General features: G+C 47.8%; 1 protein-coding gene across 2 annotated transcripts; it reads left to right on the top strand.

Moving 5' to 3' along the window:
- The first annotated feature begins 245 nt into the window (after positions 1-245).
- LPAR4 (lysophosphatidic acid receptor 4) lies at positions 246-12,594 on the top strand. Of its 2 annotated transcripts, XM_088173110.1 has the most exons (3): positions 643-942; positions 1,842-1,935; positions 10,945-12,594. In XM_088173110.1, exon 3 carries the CDS (start codon positions 11,098-11,100, stop codon positions 12,142-12,144), a length of 1,047 nt encoding a protein of 348 aa, XP_088029236.1. In that variant the 5' UTR covers positions 643-942; positions 1,842-1,935; positions 10,945-11,097; the 3' UTR covers positions 12,145-12,594. The 2 variants fall into 2 exon arrangements, with proteins under 2 accessions (XP_014743539.1, XP_088029236.1); XM_014888053.2 differs by lacking the exon at positions 1,842-1,935 and having other exon boundaries at positions 246-942.
- The last annotated feature ends 2,531 nt before the right edge of the window (positions 12,595-15,125 follow it).

Raw genomic sequence — 15,125 nt, 5'->3', positions numbered from 1 at the left:
CAGCCTCCTCTCTAATGGGTTTGCCCAGCCCGGGTAGTTTTGAAGCTCAGACTCAAGATGTTAATCTGGGGAAAGGTTTCAGTGAGCTCATCCTCATTTGTGTCAGAACACCCAGCTCCCGGCATCGTTGTTTCCCTAAAAAAAAAGCTTTCAAATGCCGCGGTGTTGGTCAATGGGTTCCCACTGGGAGCTCTCATCCTCGCATGAGAATGGGTGTGAAAATCAGCCACATCTCCCCAGGGATCAGCATTTCCATGCAGCCGCCTGAAAATGCCCACAAGCCACGAAACTGGGTTTCTGCCGAAGTTTACTGGTGATACTGGCAGGATTCCCATCCTTCTGCCAGCCCCGCACTCAGTGGCAGCGATGCCTTTGGCCACTCAGCCACCATTCCCCCACACCTTCTGCCTTTACTTTTCCTAAACAACTAAAATGGATTTTTGCCCATCGGGGGCAGGAAACATCTGCACCGCCCGCGCTCTCACTCCGAATCCACGCTCCTGTTTTTTTGTGTTTCGTTAAACCGAGAGCTCGCAGAGGCTCAGGTTGAGCAGCCCGGAGCTGCTGGGCTGTTACATGAGATATTCAGGAAGTTATTTGCATGGAGGGGGATAAAAGCCTGTGGCAGCAGCGGGCTGCGCTGCAGAGGCGACTCAGCCACGGTGGCCACCAGCCCAAGGAATTACATCCACGCCAGCTTCACAATGAGTTGTTTACTGGCCTTGGCTGCCTGTGGGAAGAGCCAAGGAGAGCGGAGGAAGAGGAGAGACAAACACAATGCGAGCGAGACGCGTTAGGGGGGAGGCTGGGCTTTAGCAGCAGCCCCGGCATTTCAGCCCTATGGAAGCAGAGAGGGCTGAAAAGGGAATAAAATGAACCATCCACCGCCTTGCTGCTGCTGCCAGAAGAGTCTCGTCCCTACCTGAAGGGCTGGTATCGAAGGTAAGAGGGGGAAATAAGCAGTTTTTAGGCAGAGGGCAGATTCACCGCGCGGCTCTCGGGGGCAGCTCCCAGGCAGACTCCAGCCACGCTTCTCCGAGTATTTGTAATTATGGCCCTGGAAGAGCAAAGCTGAGCGGTTTTCCAGCAGGAACCCAGCAGCTTAGACTGTTCCACTCAGCTCCTCTGAGAAGATTTAAAACAAAACAACAACCCCCAGCCTAACAAACAGCGCCTTTCCAAATCTGCCTAGGGAGATATTTGATCTTTTATTTTCATGGCCAACTTTGCTCTGCAGCTTCCTAATCTTACCCAGTGCTTCTTCTCAGCTCCCCCCTTTGCTCCTCACTTTTTTTCCCCCCTATTTTTTTTTTTTTTTTTTTTAATTGGAAGGCAAAACAATTACTGCCGCGGGAAGGAAAATCCGAGCCTTGAGGAGCTTTTCCCTGCTCGTTCCCATCGGGCTCTCTCTCCCAGGCTGGCTCTCCCTAATTGCTCAGGAAATCCGCGCTGCTCATTGTCGGGCTGTCCTTAAGCTGCTAATTCCGAACTGGGAGAGGCTCTGGAAGGGAATCCATGGATAGAGCCCCGCGAGAGGGACCCAGCGGAGACCCGGGGCGGGGCGGGCTCCGGCGTTAATAACACATCCCTGCCCAATGGAAAGCGTTTCCTATGGAGACCCCCAGGAGTTCCCCCTGCCCACAGCCCCTGCCCAGACATTGGGCCCATTCTTGCGTCCCGTTTTCCCAAGACACGATGGCAGCAGCGCTCGGCAGCCCCGATCCCGCTCCGAACAAAGGCCGGGCAGCTGCCACCCAGCGCGGAGTTTGAGGATGAGCGGCTGAACTTGCACAAAGTGGGATTTTTTTTTTTTACTTATTTTTTTTTCCGCGTGGGAATAGCCAGGCTCGTGTCCCAGGGACACAAAGGATCGCTGCGGGCTGTCAGGGCGCGATCCCGTGGAAGCACCGAGCCGTGGGAATGGTGGCGGTCCCGGTAAGTCCTCCCCGTTCCCGAGGCAGGAAAAGCCGCCCGGATTTCATGGCAGCTCCGGGTGGGGAAGATGAAGGCTGGGATGGATGTGGGGGATGAATCCAGGCGGGTTTCGCTGCGGATCAGCGGTGTTTTCCCTCGGCTGGCAACTCCCCCCTGCTCCAGCCCTGCCATGGCTGGGGCTGCTTCAAGGGAGAAAGATGAGCTCCAAGTTTTGGGGAAGTAATTCCTGTGTGAGCTGCTCCTCCGGATTGCATGGAAATGATTCTAACTCCCACCGTAATTCTCCATTCCCATCGAGATTCTGGTTGTGGCACTGCAGGTGACAAGTTTAGGACTTTTCTGTCCTGTTGTTGTTGTGTGTTTGTGAGCAAGATCCCTTGGTTACAGCTTTCTTTTGTACTTGAAGTCAGTGTCATGAAAACACTTTAGGCTAAAAATGGGTTGGATATAAGTGTGGCATTCACCTTCGTTTAATGGAGGGTTGGTTCCCATAAACGATACAAAAAAATTAGGAATTAAGTTAAAAATGTTATACTGAAAACCTTACAAATTTGATTTATCACTTCAGCTTCCATTCATGGCTAAAATCTACTTTAAAACTGCAAAATTCAATGAGAAAAATTCAAGGACAGCTCTAAAAAAACGGGTGTCTGAAGAAAAATGAACTATTTAAAATTTAAAGATTTGGCTGTTTGGAAAAGAGAGAGGATTTAACACAATATAAGTACTTGGTAGAAAAACTTGCAGGAAAAGTTTGGAGGTTTTAATGACATTCCCAAATCATTGTTTGAGAGGAGACAATTGTGTGTGGTTTTTGTGTTGCTGCCCTATAGGAGCAGCACAGTCAAATCCAGAGGATGGGAAGTGCAAAGTTCACAGCTCGGTGATAAGGACATTCCCCCCTTGTAGTACTTTTCCATCTTCTTGCCCTTAGGAGCATTCTCTAAAAACAAAACAGGCAGGAAACCCTGGTACTTTGGGGGGTTCAAAGCCTCTGCATTTTAAAAGAAAGTCCTGAAACACATAGGAGGGAGGAAGGGGGTGGGAGAGGAGGCTGAACAAACATTTCACTGGAATCCTTTGAGGCTAAAAATGAGGATCCTCCTCAACCGATAAAAATCGATGTGTCCCAAATTCCTGGTCAGGAGCTCATCTCCACACAGACAAACTGAACAAATGCCCCGGTTCCCCACTCACCTTCATTTAGGGCATTGCAATGAGGCACAAAACTGCAAAGCTGCACCTGAGGAGGGGTTGCTGAGGAGCAGGGATGGAAACATTCCCTGGGCAGGAGAGGATGCTCTCCCAGCTGGAGGATGGGTCAGTCCTCCAGCAGTGACCTCATGGCTGGAGCACAAGAGCAGGAATTAAAGCAGTTTTATCCAGAGTTTGGGACAGGGTGCAGTGTTGGACGTGGCAAAGCAATTTGGGATTCTGTCATTGTGGCACTTGGAGCTATCTTGGTGGATGTCGTGTCCATGATCCATCCCTGCCAGCTCCCCCTTAGCTTGCTTACAGCAGATTTGGGATTTGGGGGTCTATTTCCCAATGTCTGAGTGGTACTGGTCAGGGCTGTGTGGCTGGAGTGGCATTCCCAGCCTGTCCCAGGTGTTCCAGGATCCCAAAGGAGCAGCAGGGACCCATCCCTGCAGGCTGGGCTGGGTGGGGGTGGCTCCTGGAGCACTCAGCCACCCTCAGCAGGTCTTTCCAGGTCAAGCGTGCGTGCAGAGCCTCACTCTGCTCCTCCACACGTTGCTCCTCCTCCCTAAATAAGGATCCGATTTAGTCCAGGGGAAGGAGAGCCACCACTTTCCACAGAAGGGAAATTCTCTCCCTGAAAAGAGGAGCTCTTTATTCCCAGAGCAGACAGTGGCTCTGCAAGGCTTCCTCCTGCACCAGCTCCCAGTTCAGCCCCATGAAAAGGGTAAAGATCCACCCTGCTCCTGAGCCAGACCTGCCTGAGCTGACCCTGGCTGCAGGAAAATTTGCTGGATTATTTGTCATGGCTTTGGTTGGTAGGAAAAGGAAGATCTCTTTATCTTGGCAAGTGAAATTAAGGGACATTCATCAGTCCCTGAGTCCTGAGACAAAGGTGTGCTCTGGCAGCAGAGCAGATCCTTTCTCTGGTCAAAACACGAGCTCATCAGGCTGTGAGACCTTGTGATGCTGTAAATACACAGCCACAACAGACCTCTTCTTTTCCTCTAATAATATTCTCATTTTCATTTCTTGCTGACAGCTCACCCTCTTCCTCCCCAGCATGTTTTACAGATGGACATAACCATATTTAGCAGGAAAAGCAGCATCCAGCCCTTGCACGATGCCAAAAGATCATTGCCTTGCCCTCGTCTCATCATTAGAAATCTGATTTCTAGGAGGCTTCACTGCAGAAGCATTGCTGGCTAGCTGAGATTGGATTTTTTTTTGAATTGAGGAGTAATTTCTTAGTTATTTTAACACTTTACAGAAAAAGCCAGGTTGGATAAGGCTTGGGACTGGAAGGTGTCTCTGCCCATGGCAGGGATTGAGCAGTATGAGTTTTAAGTTCCCTTCCAACCCAAACCATTCTGGGATTCTACAACCTTCAAAATTTCCCCTTTTCCCCTCAGGATAAAGCCATTTAAGAGACTAAAGGCCTCTGCAGTAGATAAATGCAGGGCACAGATCCCTCAAGGTCCCAAACACGGATTGTGTCCAGCCCCATGGAAGGACTGACCCGGCACCCAAAGGAATCCAGGCAGCCCCTCCAGCCAGGCCACCTTGCCAAGGTGAAATTGGTGCTTGTGCTGCTGTGCTGGCACCTTCTTGGTGCAAGGCAAGGGAAAAAAAGCTCCATAATTTCCGGATGATTGGAGGAGAAAGTTCAGCTCTTCCATTTCAGCAAAGGGAGTGCAGAGGGTCCAGCCCAAGGGGATGAGGATGGGGTGGCAGCAGGGCTCCATGTGGCTCAGAGGAGCTGAGGAAAGGCAACAAGGAGCCAAAAAGCCAAGGAATGGCCAAGGAACCACTGGAAATTGTGTCAGGGAAAGCGAAGAAAGGCAGCTTGTTGGGCAGGCTGCTGACTGGGAACCTTTTGGAACTGTGAGCAAATAAACCCCGGCCTGTTGTTGGAGTCCCCAGTGGCTCAGGGAAACAGGAGTCTCTTATTTTTTTATGTTGGTTTTTTTTCTTAGCCACACTTTGTAATGAACCAGAGCTACATCAAGGACACAGCAACCTCTACCACAAAGATTATTCCTGGGTGAAAACAACCTGGTCAGACAGGGTAACTTGGCTTTTCAGCACTTCATCAGCTTTTCTTTGCATCTAAATCTTCTCTATTGAATCCAGCACTGCCATTATCCAGCAATCCCCTCTCAGTGCCAGACCTATCGCTCCAAACAAGCATCGCTCCCGCACTCCTGCAGCACCAAAGGCCGAGCAAAAAGCCGCTCTTACAAGTGTTAAATAATGCAAACTTCGCCGGAAAGTTTGGGGTGAATCCCATCATTTCCTGGCTGCGGCCCAGCCCCTCTGGAGGCTGCTGGGGATGGGGAAAGGCAGAGCACGCCAAGGGTTAAAGGGTGATGTAAATGGAGAGAGACATTCTCAGTGCAAACAAAAGGAGAGTCATGCCCTGAGGATCAGTGGCTGAATATGGGGTAAGGCAGTTCGCGATTCTCTTCTGAAGGAAACATTTTAATTAGCTCAATCCAAAACAGATACAGCCCAGAGAAGGCACCACGAGCAGGAAATGCTTTGTAAATCTCAGAGGACAGTGAGGAGACAACGGCGGTGCTGAGCAATTAAAAACAAGAAAAAAAAAGAAAAGGGAAGAAAAAAGGAGAGCGCCTTTAGGGTTCGGGCTGAGAGGCTCAGGTTTCCTTCCCTGCTCCATCCTGGAGAATTAAATCGGGGTCCTGCTGCACTGGTGCACAGCAGAAAGGAGCTGTTGAACTTGGAGGGGGTGTGGGGATCCCCAAGAACCAAAGGCAGCTCAGAGCAGGGGACAGGAGCTCCCGGTGGCTCCCAGCGCATCCCAGAGCATCCCAGAGCATCCCGGAGCATCCCTGCGCTCACTCCTGGCTGAGTGACAGGCCATGCCTCCTCCAGCCGCCCCACGTTTCGGGTTTTTCTCTCCCAGAGGATTTGAAAGCAGCTGCTGAAACCTGACTGAGCCAACCCCAGCTTCCCACAGGTACAGGAGATGATGCAGCGAGGGCTGGGGAGTGTCAGCTCCGGTGACACTGAGCACAATAAGTGTCAAAGCCATGAATAAGAGCCTTCCTGCCCTGATTTTTAGGCTAATCACCCGCAAACGTCCCCATTCCCCGGCATACCGGCCGGGCATTCACTCCGATAAACCGGGCAAGAATGGCCCTTTGAAGCCCCACAAACCTCCGTGGACTTCAAAGTCCCACTTCTGTCTGCTCCTTTCCTACTGTTCTCCAATACATCATTTAGGATTAGGAAATGAAAGAGATTAAAGCGTTTCTCCTTCCCAGCGCTTGGGATCGTCAATGGAGCTTTGTTTACAGGCAGCTGCTCCGCTTCCCACCCTCTAATCCCGGCCTTTCCTTGCACCGGCGAGAAAACAGGCCAAGCTTAACTGGGAATCCGCGAGGAGCTCCGGGGAGGATGGAGCACTCACAGACACTCAGCGAGCTGAGCCAACCCCAAAATTGGTGTCCCGAGCTATTTCCCATCCCTACACCGTTCTCTGGAGAAGCCAGATCCAGCATCACCTACTGCAGCTGGTCCAGCTTTCCATAAACCCGCACTGCTGGCATTGGGAAAACATCTCTGTGCAGCACCAGCTCCTGCCCTGGCAGCCTCAACAGGGAAAAATCAGCCACCAGATTGCCCCAAACTGGGGGTTTGTCCTTAAAGCTGCTGCCAGTTCACACTCTCAGAGTTCTCTGTGACCAAAACCAACTTTTATTGAAGAAAGAAAGTAGAAGTGGAAAATCCGTTGCAGGAGCTGAGATAGAAAAAAAGGTTTTAAAAAAATATATAATACTTCTGATTTTATCTATTCAAACAATTGTAGTTTAATCTTATTTTGTCTATAGTCACCAGTCTGGAAGAACCCAAGTCCTCCTGTCTTACACAGAATTATCATCTCTGCAAAAATCTGCCAAACCCCCAAACATCTCCTTATTTGAGATAACAAACCCCTTATTTGAGCCTTCTGCCTCGTTAAAGTGGAGCACAGGAAGGAAATAAACCCCAAGAAGTTGCAGAGCTGAGTTTGTTGTGAAGCTGTAACCCTGGGCTCCGTGGGGGGAGTAAGTTACACATCCCAGGGGTGTTGCAGCAATGGGGTGAGGAGCAGGGAGCTGCAAACCCTGGAGTGAATGGAATTCTTGTCAGGAAAAGGCAGAAACAAAGCTCTTGCTGTGCCCCAGGAAAATCCCTATTTATTTCCAAGGCTGGGGGCTGAGACCCTGTCAAAACACAAGGAGTGGTGCCATAACCTGGGACAAAACCCAGAAAAAACCTCCCCAGACCCCACTGTCCTGCAGATTTTGGCTTCCCTATCTATAAACCTTTGTTTCTCAAGATTGAAGAGATAACCTGAGTACACATCATGATAATCCAGCAAAGATCCTTCAGCTTTGGGAGGCTGTGCCAGACCTCCCAAACCCAGAGCTCAGTTGTTTAAATGAACACACAGGGTGTCCTTCACATCCAGACTGATAAAATTCCACTCCTCTGACATCTCACATGACTAAAAGAAAATGTGATGATGCCAAAAATGCCAGTCTCAAACTTCACACTGGTTTTTCTGACCTCAGTTTGCTGCTCATGTGGAGAATGGGATCAGTGTGGAGCAAGAAGAATGGGATGATGGAATGGCAAGGGCTGGTTTTAAATGTGTGTTTTTCCCTGCAGTAATTCCTGTTCTAACAAACAGTTTCTCTGGATGGAGCTGCAGTCTGGCAGTTTGGAGGTGTCTTGGTGTGCTGGGAGGAGGAAATACAGGAATTGTAAACAGGATACTCAGGCACCATAGGAAGTAACACCAAGTTTTCCTCTCTTTTCAGTCCATGGAGGATAGAACATTTCTACTGTAAAAGAGTAAAGCCTGGAGATCTGCTGAATCTCACTCTGAATTACAGGGTTTTGTGAGGTTTGTTGGTACCATCCCTGCTAGGAGAGAGAATATTCTGAATTTTATCACATTAACAGGGAGTTTATTCCATTACACTCCTCCCCTCCTGGACTGGCCCTCAGTATAAATATAGGATTTAGAGCTTTGCCCTGCCTGAAATATATATGAAAAAAATTACTGTGTTTACTTAGTTTTAAAAAATATATTGCTTTACTTTTTCCCAGCAAGGCAACAGCAGTGGTGACTGTGGTGTCCATGAAGAGCATCCCACTGCTTTAATCCATCGTGGAAAGGAAGGAAAGGGAATTTTACACTGGGAAAACTCAATCTGTGGACTCATCCTACAGAATTTAAAGCACATGGCTGCGTTTCAAAGCCACTTGTCAGCTTGTTTAAACACCTCAGGGTTCCATAGGTAAACAAGCCAGGCTGTATTTTAAAGCCCATAAGTTAACTAGACAATTGCTGGCAGGCAATTCCCAGAGATTAGACACTGGAAAAAACGGGATTTGACCTTGGGGCTGTCTGGAGCAGAGCAGGGAGAAAAGAGTCAGGTGATGGAGCATCTTTTTTCTTGTGTGAGGAGTGTCTGGGTCAGGCTGCTGCCAAGGAGCCCCTGGTCAGGAGCAAAGGTGAGAGTTCCAAACCTGGGTCTTGAGGAACTGCCAAAATCCAGGCTAGGTTGGGAAGTGGGGTTTCCATCAGGCTCCCAGGCTGTGTGAGGTTTCAAGGGACACCAAATCCCTCAGATCTCCCCAGCAGGACCCAGAGTGAAGGCTGGACCAGCAGAGTGCAGCACACCCGGGGGTCACACACCTAGGGAATGACATTCCAGCATAAACACAAACTCCTGGTGGGGATAACAGGGAGTGCCTGCTCTGGGAGGGAGCTCCAAGCCAAGGATTTAATGCTTTTAGGCTGAGGGTTAAGCCAAGGCTCAGCTATTCCTGTTGGAGCTCATGTCAGCTTTCCAATCCAACTTAGCTCTTGTTTAAAGCATTTGAACTTTCAGGCAAGACCTTTCCTTTATTCCTTCCACCACAGATCCAAAGAAAATGAGTTCAATCCCACATTTGAGATTTTACTCTGGTCCTTCTCATAAATGTAAATATTTGATATTAATTTTTTAGCTTGTTTCCAAAAGAAGCTCATTTAGCCATGAATTTAGTAGGAAAAACATCTCCACAGGAGAGACCTCCAAGTTCCAATTCATCTTTTTGGGTGTCCAAAGGATGAAGTCATTTGGGAAGGGAGATCTGGGCATCCTCCTTTCCTGCTGCTTTGCCAGGTGCAAAGGTGAGGTGCTGCCTGCTCCCAGGGTCCAGTTTTTGGGAGCCTGTGGTTCTCCAGGCACTGCCAGGTGAGGAACTTGTTCCTTCCACCCAGCAAAGCCGTGGCTATCCCAGCTTTCCCAACACTTGCCATTTTACCAGTGAGGCTGACAGCTTGCATGTGAGAACTCCCAGGAGGAAAACATATGGAAAACATCTGATTTTGATAATCTGCCTCCCAAACTGTCTCCAATCCATGCTTTGTTTTCCATTTTGTTTGTTGATATGTTGCCATTGCAACCTTTAACACAACTCAGTGACAGGTTTGGAGCTGAAACTCCTCTGTCAGGGGATCACTCTGGAAGGGATCCCACTCTTCACAAGGGTTTTGCCTCCAAATTACTCCCAGTTGTAGCTCCCAAATTTCTTCGATTACAAGGAGATTCCAAAGGAGTTCATATTTGGTTGGCTGGAGTTTGTGAGGAAAAGGTCTTTCCCTTCATGACCCAACTTTGCTCCACATTTCCAAGAAGTGCTGAGCTCATGATCCAGCTCACAAACCTTCCTTGCTCCAACAAGGAGACTTTCCAAGGGATTGTCCTCACAGGCATTAAAAATACTTAAAATAGCCAGGAGAGATGATCCAGGGAGTTCAGGAAGCACCTATGCCCAAGTGAAAACACACTCACTTCAATTCCACATGCCTCCAGAGCTTGTTGAGTTGGGACAAAATCTTACAAGAGTGTAGTCCATGAGATTTCCCAAATTTCACATTCCAAACCTCAACAAAGAGTAGGAATGAAAAGCAGCTGTTTGTACAGCTTAGAGGAATCTTTCTTGGGAAAGTTTTACACTTGCAAAAAAAATTCCTTTTGGAAGTAATACAGTATTTGCAGACATTTTTAAGCAGGGGGGAAAAAAGCTAATATGGCTTTGGGAAGTGTTTTTGATAAACATTTCTTAGGTACAACAGCTTTCCACTTTGGAAAACGTGTGTAAAGATGCTCCTATCTTCAATTAGAAAAAAAAGAAAAGCAGCTCTTCATTATAATAGATTTTGGGATTTTTAAAAATACTTTTGCATCAAAAAGGTTGCAAATCCATAGGACTTGTCTTTGTACACAGTTTCAAGCAAACACTATTTTCAGCTTTTCTCCTCCTGTTACAGGTTTAGGGGAAAATTTCAGATGTTTCATTCTGTTAAAATTTCTTTCCAAACATACTGGGCCAATTCCATCTCAGATTTTAAAGAAAAACCTTTCCAAAGGGAAAGTTGGAATTATCATAGAATGGTTTGGGTTGGAAGGAACCTTAAAGCCCCTCTTGTTCCAACCCCTGCCACAGACAGGGACTCCTTCCATAGACCAGGTTACTCAGAACAATCACTCTCCTTCAGACAGGAGGGTGAGGGAGTGATGGAAGGAGAGGAAAGGCCAAATTCAGTAAATTCCGTCTTCAAATGTGAAAATGAGATCCCTCAATGTGAAAATGAGATTTATTCCCCAATGAGAGTGGAATAAAGATGTGCTTCAAAACGAATTCCTGCTCTTGTTTGTGTATCCATTGATTTGGGAAGTTCTCTTGCACAGCCACTTTGGGGGACTGGATCAAGACTGATGGCAGTTCTTTCTCTCTCTCCTTTAGGATGAAAGGATCCATGAGGGAGATGCGGTAGGAAGGAGTCCAGCCACCTCCCTGGAATGTGCTCCTTCGGGAAGGGACGAGCTCCCTGCCTTATTTTATGGATGTCACTGAAGTAGACTTTGAAGGCCTTTGGAAACCCATCCCAGACTTGGCATGGGAAACCACAGCAACAACCATACCTGCCTGACAGATGATTCCTTCAAGTACAACCTGTACGGGGCCGTGTACAGCGTGGTCTTCATCCTTGGCCTGATCACAAACTGCGCCTCCCTCTTCGTTTTCCTCTTCCGGATGAAGATGCGGAGCGAGACGGCCATTTTCATGACCAACCTGGCGGTTTCAGACTTGCTTTTCGTCTTCACTTTGCCCTTTAAGATTTTTTACAACTTCAACAGGCACTGGCCCTTCGGGGACAGCCTGTGCAAGATCTCGGGCACGGCGTTCCTCACCAACATCTACGGGAGCATGCTGTTCCTCACGTGCATCAGCGTGGATCGCTTCCTGGCCATCGTGTATCCCTTCCGCTCCCGCACCATCCGCACCCGCAGGAATTCCGCCATCGTCTGCGCCGGCGTTTGGATCCTGGTCCTCAGCGGAGGAATTTCGGCCTCGCTCTTCTCCACCACCAACGTGTCCAACACCAGCACCACCTGTTTCGAAGGGTTCTCCAAAAGGATCTGGAAAACCTACCTGTCCAAGATCACCATCTTTATTGAGGTGGTGGGATTCATCATCCCTCTGCTGCTCAACCTCACGTGCTCCTCGCTGGTTCTCCGGACTTTACGGAAGCCGGCCACCCTGTCCCAGATTGGGACGAACAAGGAGAAAGTGCTGAAGATGATCATCGTGCACGTGGCCATTTTTGTCGTGTGCTTTGTCCCCTACAACTCCATCCTTTTCCTGTACGCGCTCGTGCGCTCCCAGGCCATCGCCAACTGCTCCCTGGAGAGGTTTGCCAGGACCATGTACCCCATCACGTTGTGCATCGCCACCCTCAACTGCTGCTTTGACCCCTTCATCTACTACTTCACCTCCGAGTCCTTCCAGAAGTCCTTCAACATCAAAACCCAGATCAAGATGGATTCTCTTTTCAAGACAGAGATGCCGCTCACAAAGACGGCGCTGCCGGCGCCGCAGGACGAGATCAGCGACCAGGCCATCACCAACGGAGGGGATCCCACGTCTGAATCCCATTTCTAGGGAGGTGTTTACACAGGGAGTGATCCCCCATTCACTCCTGCTTAACACCACGTGGCAAAGAGCAGCTCCAGAAAAAGGGGGGCTCACACGTGGGGTTAGTGAAGAAAAGCTGCTGGGGGACCACGGATCCTCGCACATTCCACAGGTGAACACAAAGTGTGAAAATCCCCACGGATCTTCCTTTGGAGATTATGGATAGGCTACAACACATGCATCAACTCAGGAGGGAACAGAACAGCTTCTTTAACCAACATTTGGCATTTTCCCCCCTCAGCAGTTGACATGGGACCAGTTGGGAAATAGAAAATTTCATTTTCTTAGAGAATCCTGCCAATATTTCTGCCTTCTGGAGGTGCATCCTCATCCTCATATGTTAACACAGTAACTTCCCACAATATGTATGTTTGCTTACAAAGGCATAATAAAAGCTTGTGGCTTTTCCTTACTCCACTGCCAGAGTGTAGAGCCTGGTTTTCCTAGAGACTGGAATTTATGGAGAGGTTTGAAGTGTAAATAATTGTTTAGCAATTAGGCAAAAGAGTTGCTTGGTGACAGAAAAGATAATAAGAAAAAATATAATTATTACTACAGTTTTGAAACATGAAGTTTCGTTTTTATCAGATTAAGCTGTCATTTAATTTATTTGATTATTTTTAATGCCACATCTGGGGAGGACTAAAGAGCTCATTAATGATCTGTTGCACCTGGGCTTTTATATCCCGGGGGATTATATAACTATTTCTGGGAAGGGCTGGACTGTAAAGTCAGCTGGAGAAGGGCCTGAAACCCCAGAGTTCTTCCAAGGGCAATGCTCCCATACAGAAGCTGAGGCAGCTGAAGGCCCAGGAATGCTGATCCCACTGAAATATGGACAAGTGGTGTCAGAGCTCCCAATTAAGGGATGATCTGTGATTGCTAAATGGGTTTTTAGGGCCTCAAAGTAACTCAAAAACCAGTTTGCTACACTCTTTTCTTAGCTGGTTACAGCAATATTGTCTTGTTTTCCAATTAATTTATTACCTTTCCTTTTATGGATTACAGAAATATATGGAAAATTAATTATTTGTGTGTGTTGCATTTTACCACCTGGTTCCTTTCTCCAGCTCTTGGCTTGTGTTTGAAGCTCTACAGCCCTTCCCAGGCTGGTTCATTCTTAAGTGTAAGACACAGAAATGAGGAGAACAATTTAATTTGAAAAAATATAAAGTTACAGCTTGTTAGCTCAGCTATCTACATTACATTGGTAAAGTTACTTCTAGGGTTATATTGCAAAAAAAAAAGAGACAAATTATTAATGGAACAGATGTTTTCCACTCAATTCTATTTTAAGTCTCTCTGATGAAGCCTCATGAGATACGAGAGCAGCACCTCAAAGGTGATCATTTAAAGCAACAGAGGTTTAAATGTGAGAAGAATTCAGCTGTAAAATGTTAATGCTTCCAAGGGAATATTTATTTAGCACTGCATTCACTTTGAATAAAGAAGTCAGTGGCTAACCAAGGTTGAGAGACCCCAAAAATGATTCTATTTCAGCCCTAAAATGTCACTTATTGGAAAAAAGCATATGATCAACTCATTATACACAGAGAGCATGAGAGCAGCCAAAATATTTTATTTCATCTCTGAGTTACAGCAGTATTTACTGGAAACTTCCACACAGGACTGGCCTGGGAAGCTTTTCTGGAGGTTAAACCCTCAGACAACTGCAGTTTGGAGCAGAAAAAAGTGAAATCAGGGAGAGATCATTGAAAAAAGTTGGTGGAAGGAGGTCAGAGTGGCAGGACAAGGGATAGGCAATGGCAGGGAATTTATCAGCAGCCCAAGGGATGAGCTGGGCTTTGGGAAGGAGCAATATTTGTCATTTAACCCAGTGCCTTATCCCTTTTCCTGCTGGGAAAGACCCAAACCCTTCACAGGGAATTTCCAAATCCATATTTCCTTTGGCTGATCAGGCCCATCTCAACACTTGCCATGAAATGTGTGGATTTCAGAGAAGTTGTTCCCATAACTTCAGAGCAAAAGGCAAAGTGAGGGATTTGCCAGGCTTCCCTACAGGCAGAGTTCTCCCTGTGGAACAAATCCTTCATCCCATGGCAGAGAGGAGGGTTGGGGAACCATCAGCAGCTCTGACACACCCCAAACTCTGTGAGAAATGGGGCACCCCATCCCAAAAGCAGGAACTGGACTTACTGAGACACAAGCTGCATTTTTAGGGATGGGAGAGGGAAGGAAAAAGAGCAGGAAGAATTCACTAACAAGCTTCATTTCTAGGGGTGGGAGAGAGAAGGAATGAGAGCGAGAAGGATTCACTAAAAAACTCAGGGTGCATTTAGAACCACAGAATATCCCGAGCTGGAAGTGACCCACAAGGATCATGGAAGTCCAACTCCTGGCCCTGGACAGCCCCAAGAATCCCAATCTGTGCCTAAAAACACATTTCCTATTTGCAAGAGAAATATTTGGAAGATAAGAAAATGCTCTGCTCTGAGGCAAACCCCTGATTAATTCAGATTTACAGAGATGAGAATCCTGTTTACACTCAGCTTGTTCTCAGCGGGCAACATCCAACTGCCAGCTTGGAAATCTCATTTTAAAGCTGCTGCTTCACACTTGCAAAGCAAGAAGAGATTCCAGAGTTTGTGAGGTTTGGGAGCTTTGTGGGGCAGGGCTGTTCTGATGTCTGGTGGCTGCAGAATCTCTCAATTCCAGAGTCTTGAGACATCTTCTGCTCTGGATGTGCTCCACAGACCTTCCTCTGGTAAAATCCAGGGGAAGAAAGAAGAAGCCAGGCTAGAAACCACTGTCTGGGCTTCTGAGGGAAATGGTAACAGCGAGGAGGGAAAGAACTGCCTGGGACTGGACAAGCTCCAGGCTCCACATCCATGGCCTGCCTGTAATCCCAGCATAATGGGTGTCTTTTTGGGAGCCAAACCAGTGCCAATGCTTACAAATTTCTGTTTGCAGTTTTATGGGGCAAGAGC

Source organism: Sturnus vulgaris, chromosome 14 (assembly GCF_052056855.1).
Source record: "Sturnus vulgaris isolate bStuVul1 chromosome 14, bStuVul1.hap1, whole genome shotgun sequence".
NCBI classification, from domain to species: Eukaryota; Metazoa; Chordata; class Aves; order Passeriformes; family Sturnidae; genus Sturnus; species Sturnus vulgaris.
Note: the sequence above shows the minus strand (reverse complement) of the source record. Positions and strands in the feature narration are given on the sequence as shown.

Coding starts and splice junctions, on each gene's coding strand:
- LPAR4 (XM_014888053.2), top strand. CDS start 11,098: ATGGGAAACCACAGCAACAACCATACCTGCCTGACAGATGATTCCTTC.